Source organism: Narcine bancroftii, chromosome 10, assembly GCF_036971445.1.
Source record: "Narcine bancroftii isolate sNarBan1 chromosome 10, sNarBan1.hap1, whole genome shotgun sequence".
NCBI classification, from domain to species: Eukaryota; Metazoa; Chordata; class Chondrichthyes; order Torpediniformes; family Narcinidae; genus Narcine; species Narcine bancroftii.
This window is the reverse complement of record NC_091478.1, coordinates 79,890,134-79,903,250: the sequence shown is the minus strand read 5'-3', so window position 1 is coordinate 79,903,250 and position 13,117 is coordinate 79,890,134. Positions and strand designations below refer to the sequence as shown.

The 13,117-nt window shown below is 41.6% G+C and overlaps 1 protein-coding gene across 2 annotated transcripts in view; it reads left to right on the top strand.

Moving 5' to 3' along the window:
• Positions 1 to 3,253, top strand: part of lpcat2 (lysophosphatidylcholine acyltransferase 2) — a 46,997-nt gene extending 43,744 nt beyond the window's left edge. For both annotated transcript variants that reach the window (XM_069901565.1, XM_069901566.1), the window contains one exon: positions 447 to 3,253. In XM_069901565.1, the coding sequence (XP_069757666.1) occupies positions 447 to 631 (185 nt within the window). In that variant the 3' untranslated portion in view covers positions 632 to 3,253. The remainder of the gene's footprint in view (positions 1 to 446) is intronic.
• The last annotated feature ends 9,864 nt before the right edge of the window (positions 3,254 to 13,117 follow it).

The window sequence follows — 13,117 nt, the reverse complement described above, 5'->3', positions numbered from 1 at the left end:
GTGGGTTTTCTCCAACCATTCAAAAACTGTGCCTGGGTGCATGTTAATTGGGCGGCACAGGCTCCTGGACCAAAAGTGCCTGTTACCATGCTATCTGTCTAAATTAAAAATTAGTAAACTTTTTCCTTGATGTTGCATCTCTAGAGCCATACAGTGTCTTTTGTATATCCTCCAACAATAACTAGGCTCGACCTCATTCTGTAGGCTGGTGAAATGTGCTTGGGCATTTGCTGCTTGGAATCATAGATCTCTTTTTGCCTCTGATTGCACTGAAGGCATTGTCTTGCGAACGGTATGACCTGCACAACCCAAGAGGCAGCTGTGTGAATGTTGTTTTCTGGGTTCATGGAATCGAAGAGGTTAAATCAATAACTTTTTCATAGAACTGTTCACCAGAAGTTGTGAACTACCTTGAAAATAATTGCCTTCTCATTTTTAATTCCTAGAAACATTCCGTGAGTTTGCACTGCTGCACCCAGAGTATGCCAAGCTGTTCACCATGCACCTGGAACTTCAGCGGAATAAGACATTGCAGACAATAAATGAAGTTGATGATCTGGAAAAATCAAATGAAGGGCAGTCATTCATTCCTGATGACAGCTTTAATAGCTCTGATAAAAAAGAGGACTGAACTTAAATGGATGCACCAAAGGAGAGTGGCAAAAATATCTATTTTCTGAACCTGGCAGAATTGTGGGGTTTTTTTCATTAAAATGACCAAAATGTATTCTAGTCATTTTTTAAAATTTTATTTTAAAACTAGACAGAACCTTGCAACAACTTACATTTATATATTAATTTTATCAAATTCTGAAGTGATCACTGAAATTTTGGGTAGGGATTAGGAAGAGTACTGAAAAGTTTCACCAGCATTTTAAGAAGGCTTTTAACGTAGATCAGTGAGTTTCAATGGAGAATTGCTGCAATTCGTGCCGAAACGGATGAAGCATTTTTTGTATAGACCGTTGTAGATGGAATAAACTAACAGAACACAGTGCAACTCTGATTATCCGAAATTTAATTCTCCAAAATCCTCAGTTCTCCAAATTTTTTTTTTTTTAAATAGGATGAAAGAGGATATCTGAAATCCTCATTTATCCAAAAAATTTTCGGAGCCCAACTGACTGGGGACGTCGGGCTCCCGGCGACATCAGCAGCGGACCTCTGGTTCCTGGCAGCGGCAGCAGTGGACCTCGGGTTCCCAGCGGTGGAAGCGGCAGACCACGCTCCCAGCGGCAGTGGGTATCTCAAGCTCCCATCAGGAGCGGGACCCTTTAGCTCCTGGCACAAGTGGGCCCTTGCTTAAAAAGCCTTAATTTGTTGTTTGTTGTGGTTTAAACTCTGTTACAAGTGATTTTTTTTTTTAAATGATAAAACCGTTTATCCGAAATGGGCCTGGTCTCGGTCCCAACCATTTTGGATAACTGGAATTGTACTTGTATTTCCACATTTACTCCTGGGCATAGATGAATTTTCAGCTAGTTTATGAATCAAGTACAAATCTAAGTTGCACACTTAAATAAAATTAGGAAAGAGTAGATCAAACCTAACTGGTGCATAGTTTCCTCTGTTTTAATTTGCTAGCAATTCAGCTATACTGTTGTTATTGTGCCTTTAATTATGCAAAATAATTATTGTGAGCAAATTGGGCAGCACAGTTGGTGTAGTGGTGAGTACAACGTCTTTACAGCGCCATCGATTGGGACTGGGGTTTGAATCCTATGCTATTTGTAAGGAGTTTGTACATTCTCCCCGTCTCTGTGTGGGTTTTCCCCAGGGGCTCCACTTTCCTCCCACCATTCAAAGCGTACCCAGGGGTGTAGGTTAGTGGGTATAAATTGGGCAGTACAGACTCATGCGCCTAAATGGCCTGTTACTGTTCCGTATGTCTAAACCTTTTTTTAATTACACAAATGAACAATAAACTATTTTAAATGAGTAAAGAAGTCCACTATCAGGGTCAACAAAAGTATTTCTCACTGTGTCTGCTATGTGTTGCTACTTTTAAAATATTTGCTCTCTATTTTTTTCTGCATTGAAGATACTGTAATTCTCCTATTGGCCAGGTTTGGTTTTAACATTCACAACACGTTTGGAAACTTGTGAGGCACAGTTCCTGCTGCCCGATACTGATTTCAAAATTACCCTTGCGGCTGTGAACATTTCAAGTACATATTTTAGTGTTATCCTTTCCATGTTGAAGATGAAACCCAAGCAAGGGTGGTGGGGTGGGGGGTACTGGAGGGAAGATGAGACCACTGTCAAGAAGCTGGTCAAATCTGGAGAACACCACAATCAAATCAACTTCTATCCGCATGCACGTATCTCCACCATGCTCTGTACAAAAGTGGGATCACTGGTATTTATTTTGATTTCACTGACAAGCCAGGAGCAACTAAACTCTTGCTGAAATCAGTTAGTTAATCTGAAATAATGTTCCTAGGACCAACTGGTTTGCCTGAATTAGCATAGTCTCTAGTTCACCTGATTCTTATTTCTAATGATGCAAAAACAATTATTGATTCTTTCATCATTACAATGTCATTTGTAAAGTTTATCAAAATGTAATTCTCATGGGCGCACATTAAAGAAGAAACCGCTTACCCCATAGTGTGGTCCATGCTGGACATGGGTCATGGAGTGTTAAACTAGAATAACATTCACAACACGTTTTCTCTATGTACATATTGGTCTCAGCACCATTCAAGATTAACTGAGCTACTTTCTTCTCTGATCCTCTATAAAATCTCTTTAAAGTTGATTTGTAACTCTTGCCCCCCCCCCAAAAAAAAAGCCATTAGAAAAGACAGGGGAGACCAATTTTTAAAGCAAGGGGAGTTTTGACATCAAAAGCATTTGTCTAACAACATCCATTTAATTCCTGAAATTTTGAGTCTGCCCTTTTGATGTTGGTCAGAACATTAATATAATTTGGATCTGATGTATTCCTTAATTGACTATCCTAGTTTCGAAAGCAAATTAAATTCTGAATCTCAGTTTATGAACAGAAAGATTTTGTAATACCTATTGGTGCTGGATAAATTCACAATGGAAGTTTTTTAAGGAGTGGAAAGGTATTGTTAAGGAAAGCATACAGGACTTGTGCAAAAGAATGGGCAACCTCTTTCTGGAAAAGTAGCAGTTAATGAATCTTCAGGTGACTTTTCCATTTTTCTATGTATGGTAATATTACTTTATATATGCTTAAAATGTAATAAATAAACAAATGTAAATAAACATTTTGGTTATTTTACTTTCAATGTTGATGGTATAATTCCTGCATTTGAATCGGTGAATCAACTGAAAGCCTGTAATCTTCTGTGTTAATTAAAGGTGATGGTAATCGCTCAATGCAACGTTGAAAAAATGTCACTGAATTATTAGGGTTAGGAATCCAATAGAACATCGAAAAGGTAAAAAAATTCAGAAATGTATCACTTGCAAATCCAAAGGCCAATCCTTGGACACTCAGTGTTTTTGAAGGGCTTTGTTGATGGAGGTACGGGCGTCGCAACTCTTTGAGTGCTTTTAGCAGCAAACAAGAGTTCATTAATTTTGTGCATTATTATACATAACAATAATGGAATCTTAAATCAATTGCAACCTCTAGTATAGGCAGTCCCGAGATGTGTAAGGGTTTTGGTCTTGGGAACTGCTGCAATTTGACCTCTGCCAGTGGGAGACTGGGAGGCCTTTGGACCGCAAGGCCAGGAGGACTGCCTTCCAGACTGTAGCATTCTCCCTCATTGCTTGCCTGTTACCCCAGGGATTGTAACTAGTGGTCCTGCTCGTGGCAATGCCTTTGGCTAACAGGTACTGGCGCAGCTCATCACTCATAAAGGAATGCTGTGGATATAACTGGGGAAACTAAGTGGAATGAAGAGGCTGCACAGGGCCTTGATGACTAACAGCTGTCATGTCCGAGCAGGGGATGATTTTAAGGAAGTACATGTTACAGTCGGTGGAGGGAAGGGGTCCTTTAAAGTCAACACTGAGTCACTCGAAGCAGCGAGTCGCTTTAATAAGTTGTGCCCTGTCTGGCCGGTAGAAGTGCGGCTTGCACTCAGCACAGACCTGGGGGTTCTTTGTCATGGACCTGATCTCATCAATGGAGTATGGCAGGTTGTGTGATTTAACAAAGTGAAAACACCTTGTGTGCCTGGGGTGACAGAGATCATTATGGAGGTTTTGCAGTCAGTTGATCAGGACAGGCCGTCTGGTGGGTCAATCCCCAGCCGATACAGGATGTCGTAGTTACTTCACTGCAGTATTTTATCATTTTTGATTTTGCCCCATTGCTGATTGTTGAACATGAACGCAACAGCACGTTGATCAGTCAGCAAGGTGAATCTCTTACCAGTCAGGTAACGGCGCCAGAGCCGAACAGCCTCGACAATAGCTTGAGCCTCGACAATAGCTTGAGCCTCTTTTTCGACTGAGAAGTGTTGAATCTTGGGGCCCCGCAAGGTGCATGAAAAAATTTGACGGGCCTGCGAGCCTGATTAAGGGTGGCTGCCATATTATAACAGCTAAGGAATTTCATATTTCTGAATTGACTTCGACATATACATGAGAAACAGGTCATGGAGGTTGTAATCACGTGTTATCAGAATTACGCCAGAAATATTGGATACTTGGTGCTTCAACATTCATCAAAAGAATTATATCAAAATGTGTTAATTGTCGACATTCAAATGATAAACCTGAATGACAAATGGCAGATTTACCACAAGACAGCGTTTCACCTGATGAACCCCTATTTACGTACTTGGTAGTTGATTATTTTGGTCCTTTGCAATAAAATGAGGAAGTGTGTTGAAAAACGATACAGGACTGTTTTTAATTGTTTGACTATGAGAGTAATTCTTATTTATGTAATGTCATCACTTGATACAGACTCTTATCAATATTCTTCGATGTTTCATTGTGGCCTTGGTGATGTTGGACTTATGCAGTTGAAGGTCTGCACAAGCCTCCTCCACCAGAGGGAAGGACGTAGATTTGATAAGAGTGCAGGCCTTGACCACATAATTGAGGACCCACTGAGTATAATAGGAGAAAAACCCAAGGCACCTCTTCAGCTTGGAAGGGGAAGCTCCAAGAATGGTCGCCTGTGGTCTGGGTCCAGGCCAATGATGCCGTTCTCCATGACACAGCCAAGGATGGCCAAGTTAGTTATGTGGAACATGCACTTGGCCTTGTTGTACATCAGATTAAGGAGCTTGGCTGTCTCGAGACATCTCTGGAGATTGACATCATGGTCCTGCAGGTCATGGCCACAGATGGTGATATTGTTGAGATATGAGAAAGTGGCCTGCAACTTGTACTGATCCACCATATGGTCCAGCTCCCACTGGAAGACTGAGACGCCGTTCGTGACGCCAAAGGGGACCTGCAGGAAGTGGTAGAGGCAACCATCCATCTCAAATACGTATACTGACAGATTGAATCCTTCGCTGGGCAGCATTTCCTCTGATGCTTGCCCAGGCTACAGAAATAGTACTTTGGGGGTTCCCAGAGCACTGCAGCTGTGGTTGGGTCTGAGTTCCCTTTGCTCCAAAAGTCTCTGCTGTATGCAATTCGACCTGATCACCATGACGTCGGCATTCCAGATCAGGTCCTCTGTATACTCTACGGCAGACATTAGGGACACAGCTTTGCATTCGTAGGCCCTGCTGAGTGCTTGCAGGGCTCGATATTTGATGTTTAACTCACCGGGTTGTTGTTTTCGAGTCACTAAAAGGAGTCTAGCATGGACAACATTGGTGGATGGATAGCTGATTATATGCTGACTTTATGTCGATGGTCAAAAAGATCCAATACTGGACAATTTTGTTGACCATGTCGGCGATTCGTGGAAGGGGGTATGTGTCCAATTGAGAGCATCTATTAATGGTCTGACTGTAGTTGATGACCATTCTATTCTTTTCCCTGTTCTGCACTACCACTACCTGCGCTCTCCAAGGGCTATTGCTAGCTTCAATAACCCCTTCCTTAAATAAACGCTCTAGCTCTTCCCAGATGAAGACCCTGTCCCTGGCACTGACTATCTGCTTTTAGATGTGATGGGTTTGCAGTCGGGAGTAAGGTTGGCGAATAGTGACGGAGGGGGGATTTTAAATGTGGAAAGCCCACAAGTTGTGCATGGTGAGTGGTTTAGCAGGAGTTTGGCTATCAATTTGCTGATTATGGATGGTGAGGGGTAGATGGACCCCATCAAATCTCATCGTCACATTTTTAAGGTGACATTGAAAATCAAGCCCAAGCATCACAGAGCTGCGGCATTACCATCAGTTTAAAGTATATAGTATAGAGTACCCCGCGCTGTTAAAGTCACGATACAGAAATCCCGAACATCTGCTGTATATGACTTAGATGCCAAGGAGACCTTCTGGTTCACCGGCAATATAAAACTCTTCGTGCTTCCGCTATCGAACAAGCAACTCATCACGTGGCTATTTACCTTGATGTCCTGGCGAGTTTATGCAGACTGTCCTAGTTGAGGGTGACAGAGGCTAGAGTCTGGTTGTTACACATTGCTGCAGTAGAAGATGGTTTCCCCCCCCCCCCCCCCCCGGCCCAGGGGCCGCACAAGGTGTTGCCAGATCCAGAAGATGGCGACTTTTGCAGCCCACACAAGGTGAAGCTGGTGTCCACAATGGTGGCCCCCATGGATTGCACATGGCGCTGCTGGCCCCGAGTGATGGTGGTTTTGTGGAAGATGGCCCCTGCATGCTGTGCTGCTAAGGAAGGGGTTTGGACTTGCACACTTTCCGCATCTAGAGCAGATTGAATCCTTCGCTGGGCAGCATTTCCTCTGATGCTTGCCCAGGCTACAGAAATAGTACTTTGGGGGTTCCCAGAGCACTGCAGCTGTGGTTGGGTCTGAGTTTCCTTTGCTCCAAAAGTCTCTGCTGTATGCAATTCGACCTGATCACCATGACGTCGGCATTCCAGATCAGGTCCTCTGTATACTCTACGGCGGACATTAGGGACACAGCTTTGCATTCGTAGGCCCTGCCGAGTGCTTCCAGGGCTCGATATTTGATGTTTAACTCACCGGGTTGTTGTTTTCGAGTCACTAAAAGGAGTCTAGCATGGACAACATTGATTTTACACAGGTATTTCCCTTTGTTGTGGCATCCCTGATCATGGAGTGCACCAGAGTGTTGACCCGGGAGTGCAGTACTTGCAGTTTGTCGGTCTCTGATCGCACAATGGTAGAGGAGGCCTGCGGGAATGCTTCAAAACAGCGCAGCCAGAGTTCGAACCTGGGAGGTGCCTCAAGCGATCTCCAGCTTTTCTGTCTTGAGGATCTGCTATATTGTAGAAAACTTCAAGTTAATTAAATTGATGCCCCATCAATCGATCAGGAGACTATTGTGGAGAAACCAATAGGCTTTAATTCACTTGAGAACAGAGCATCCCGCTACTGTTCGGTTATCCTGCATGAGTTGCAGGGGGCTGTAAAACAGTCACCTTTATACAGAAGCCTGTAGGGAGGGGCCACAGGTACAACTGCACAATAGATATGCTTGACCAGATAATTATGCATTACAATGGTTTACCTTAGTATGATTGCTATAATTTCAATAACACTACCCATAATTAAACTCATGAAATGTGTATTATATCCAGTTATTCATGAATGAGACATTATAATTGCTAAGTTGAAATATGCTTAAGCATGGGAGAATAAGTATGAAGTTAAATTTCTGTAAGTCAGCTCATCTGTAACCTAGAGAGTCCTTGTATACTGTTTTAAACGATAACTATTGAATAGAAAGGGAGATGGTTGTTGCCTGGCAGTTGAGCAGGATGGTTGTGATATATCTAAGGAGGTTCCTGGAAAATTTCAGAGACTGTTTGAGTCATGTGTATGTCAAGCCATTTAAGGATGTCAGATTTACTCCCCTGCAGAACTTTAATGAATTATAATAATTCGGAACTGTTTTTGAGTCACCATTGTGTAAAGACTTTTCTCCAAGTTCTGGATGATTTACTCAAACTACTTCTGTAGCCAAATTTATGGGATTTTACTTCTTGATTTTTGGATTGTTAGTTGAGGTCTATGCCTAACCTAACCACAGCACCCTACCATAACTTTTCAAATGCAAATGTTTTTTTTAAATCAACCATTTTATAAAGAACTCCATGCTGAGATTCTCACGTTAAACTCTGCACCACATGAAAATCGATATCACACTCAAACAATCATATTAGAATGGATTGCATTTTGTGTCACATTGAAGTCATGTCTCAACCTGAAAGTAAATGCAAGATTAGGCCAACAATTATGAAAGTATCTTTGGCCCAACCATCTCCAGCTATTGTTTTATTAATTTCAGAAATGAGTAATTTTATTGATAATTGTATATTTGCAATTCCCCAGTACAAAAGAGTCCCTGCCTGAAACAGAAAAAGTCTTGACAATATTAAAGTTCGGGCAAATATGTGGCAAGTTTAAAAAAAAGTGTCAGTGGGCCATCTCCAACAAAAATGGTCTAACTAACTACTTGCAACATTCAGCACTCTTACTATTGCTGTGTTCCCTTCTAACAAGATCCTGGGGATCATATTAAGCAGGCCACATAAATTCCCTGGCCATGAGAATGGGTCTGGGCATTCTGCAGTGAGTGCCTCAACTCCCAAAATCTTTCTACCATCTACAAGATAGGAATATGATGCATATTCAAAAACTTGAATGGGTGCAGCTCCAACAATCCTTAAGTTCAACGTCATCCAAAAGAATAGAGCATGCTTGATTGACATTCCATCAACCACCTGAGATAATTATTTGCTCTTTCATTGCAGCAGGTGGCACCTCCAAAATGGACTGTAATTACCCACCTTGGCGACTCAAAAGAGGCCTCAATCTTCAATCCACAACCTCTAAACCGAATGGGTGCAGGTGTCCGGCACAAGGGAACGACAGCACCCAGGTTCCGCTCTAAGATATATTCCTTCAATATTTCTGGGTCTAAATCCTGAACCTCCCCAACAGCAGCATTGAAATTAATGAAGATCAATGAACGATGAGCAGCTCTTGCCAGAGACAGATACCAAAATAGGGAAAAAATACCTCAAATGTTTGCTCTATACGGAGTAATTACTTGAGGAATAGTTAGAAATAAGTTTTCCTTGATCATTATAAGATTGGACCAAAGAACTAACAGAAATAACTGGAAATTGTTGACCACAAGTAAAGTGCTGGGAGAACACAGCAGGTCAAGCAGCATCTGTAGGAGGAATGCAATTGTTGACATTTATGGTTGTGACCCTGCAGCAAGACATTGAAGTCATGTGACAGCAAAATCAAATGGTGAACCGTCTGTTTAGTGAGGGTAAGAGCATTGGAAGAGAAGCAAAGAGGGCAATACTGGGTTGGCAGGTTGTCTAATCTATTGAGCAAGATCAACCCACCCAACAGGAGGTCCTATGATTTGAATTGAAAAAGGTACAGATATCTCAGAGCACCGGGTAATGTCTTGATTTAAAAAAATGTCAGAAATTTGACATTCAGTTCTCAGTGAAAATTACTTAATTCCACAAAACAATTGGTCCCCTTGAATAAAATATGTTAATTTAGGATGTAAGAAGCATATATTTTAATTGTGCTATTATGTGTGTAAATAAGAATTACATTTCCCAGCATGCCATGTGTGCAAATAGGCTGAAACGGGAAGTGACGTACAATGGGGTTTGTCATTGGAAGTCGGTTGAAGCAGCTCAAGGAAAATAAATTTGGTTGTGTTAATCCCATGTAAAGTCGTTCTTTTTGAAAGAACAGCATAATATGGTGTCATAAGTGTCTGACTGAGTAATAGAAGACAATCATTCGTAAGCATGGATATTAAGTCCTTCCACACTAATGCAGTTTACCAGCAATCTAACCGATAATTGGAAACACTTCAAACAGCGATTCAACATTTACTTCGAAACTGGTGGAATAGGAGAGACCAATGGAAAATGGAAAGCGACTATGTTTCTGCACGTGATGGGTAAAGATGCCTTGGACATCTATAATAGTTTTTAAATTGATGAGACAGCTTCCATGTTGGTCACTCTGATGGCAAAATTTGAGGAGTATTTTGTTCCAAGTTTTTTTTTAAAAGTCACATTGGAGAGATTCAAGTTTTTCTCCTGTGACCAGCAACAAGGTATTTGACCAATACTTCGCTGAGCTTCACACACTGAGAAAGTCCTGTGAATTTGGAGATTTGAAAAATTCACTCATTAAAGACAGTATAGTTTGCAGAATCCCAGATAATGGGTGAAAAAGATTTGACTCTGGAAAAGGCTATGAATATGTGTAGGGCAGCAGAGGCCACACAAGCACAAACTAAGGAACTGCACAAGATAAACACAACAGGTAAGGAGCTGCACAGGACAGACACACCAGTGCATGTGATGAAAACAGAAAAGCAGGGCACCGGGAGTTTCTCAAAACAACAACAAAACAAAGAGGTAGGCTCAAACAGCAAATGCAGCAGGTGTGGAGGTAGACATATTCCAAAGATGCATCCTGCCAATGGCAAGTCTCGCTTTAAATGTGGGAAGAAGAATCATTTTGCAAAGTGCTGCAAAGCTGGGGAAACCAAGAGAAAGGTATACGCAGTGGACAAAGAAATTGAGGAATTCTTCATGGATTCATTACAGACTGGCTAGTAAAATGGAATGGATCATTCCAGTGACTGAGAATGAGACAATAATTTCATTTAAGCTTGACACCAGAGCCCAGGTGAATCTGTTACATAAGGATGATTACAAGATCCTCACCGTAAAGAGCAAGATTTATCCTGTGAAATTAAAAGTGACAGGATATACTGGAAAGAATGTTCCAGCAAGAGGGGGCTGTATAGTGACCTTTAAACACAAAAGGCGGCATCTAAAGCCACAGCCATTGATTGTAGAGAGTACCAGGTCTGAGTGAATGTGAAAAGTTTGACCTGGTGAATAGAGTTTTCATAGTAGCTTCACAGACTGAAGATGAGCACACAACACTCATGGAAGTGTATGCAGATGTCTTCGATGGGCTTGGATGTTTACCTGATGTGCACAAGATCCACATAGATGAGACAGTGGCTCCTGTTGTCCATGCATGCAGGAAAGTTCTGTTTCCACTTAGAAACATGCCTAAACAAGAACTAGCACGCATAGAACAGATGAAAGTCATCCAGAAAACTTAAGAACCTACTGATTGGGACAGCTCACTGGTCATCATGCAAAATGAAAGTGGAGCACTGCGTATATGTCAGGACCCAAGTGATCTCAGTAAAACCATCAAGAGAGAGCATTTTAAATTTTTGACACTGAAGGAAATCATGTCCCGGTTTGCAGGTGCCAAGTGATTTAGCAAGCTCGACACATCATCAGGGTTTTAGCAGATGAAACTCGATGAGGCAAATTTGAGACTATGCACTTTCAATATTCCACAGGAAGATACTGCTTTCTTCAGCTACCATATGCGATCTCGCCCGGACCAGAAGTCTTCCATAAAACCATCCACATGATCTTTGAAAGTATTCCTGGAGTTGAGACCATGATGAATGACATCATTGTATGGGGGTCCACCAAGAATGAACATGATACACAAAGTGCATGACCTGATACGGAATGTCAATTTGAAAGTAAATAAAGAGAAATGTGAGTTTGGTGTAAAGACACTGACCTTCTTAGGAGATGTCATCTCAACAGGAAATGAAGCCTGATTCAAGACAGATATCAGCCATTGAGATTTTTGCGAGGCCCTCAAACAAAGAGGAGGAGAGACATTTCTTGGGGATGGTGACTAAGTTCATCCCTTGTCTGTCCACCTTGTCAAAACAAATTAGATCGCTCCTTGAGCAAAAGAATGCGTGGATTTGGTCTCACAAGGAAGAAGTGTGATTCCAGGCTCTCAAAAAAGTCCCAACAGAAGAGCCTGTACTAAAACTTTATGACCTAGATAGAAACACCAGGATCTCGGCTGATGCATTCCAACATGGCCTTGGAGCAGTGCTACTGAAGCAGCATGAAGACACATGGCAACCTATGACCTATGCAACATTATTGTGCTAAAGAAATTAATGTATAATGTTATACGTTTATTTCAAACCTGGAATTTATCTCAGCTCAATACCACAAGTCGTCAAAGTTAATTCATAAACTTCTTCTGTACCTGCCAGTACAGTTTTCTTCTGCTGTGTAAAAAATGTTGTCATATTCATTTGCATTTCTAACAAAACAAATTTTATATTAAAATAATCACACTTTTTTGTCTATTGTTATTCAACAAAGTTAAATTTCATCCATTTTCAAGATAAAAAGAAATTTATCAGGATATTGCCAGGATTGGAGAAACATGTCCTATGAGGCAAGGTTAACAGAGCTAGGGCTTTTCTCCTTGGAGCAAAGAAGGATGAGAGGTGACAATAGAACTCCACAAAATTATGAGAGGCATACCTAAGGGGGACAGCCGGCACCTTTTTTTCCCTGGGCAACAAATAGCAAATACTAGAGAACATCTGTTTTTGGTGACTGGAGGAAAGTTTAGGGGAGATATCAGGGCTAGGTTTTTTTTTACACAGAGAGTCTGAAATGCATAGCAGGGATGGTGTTGGAGGCAGGTGTAAAGGTGCAAAAAAAATAGAGGCTTGTGTGTCTGAGGGAAAGTTCAGATGAATGAGTAGGTTCATATCGGTCTGCACTGTCCTGTCCTATTCAATGGTCTAAAAACTGGAGCTGAGAGGAGCAAACAAACCAAGAGTAAGTTCATGGCTTGTGAGACAGTGGTGATGCGACGATTTGGAATAGATCAATTTCCTGAGTGAACGGCAGGTGGCAGTAAAGGATTGGGAGAAAATTAAAGTGTCCACGAGGTTGGCGCTGAATTAGCACGAAAAGCAACATTCAATTCGCTACATTCAGTGGCGAGACCAGCAACGGGACGAGGAAAGTTTGATTCGACTATATTTATTATATTCTGAACGCTGTCAATAACTTAGAGACATTATATGTGGCACATTTTAATCCTTGAAAAATGCAGTCCCACGGCGTCCAACAGACCGAGCTCCGAATCCATAATCGGTGGCGAAAGTTTAGATTGACGAGGTCTGCCCTGTCCTGTTGGAAAAAC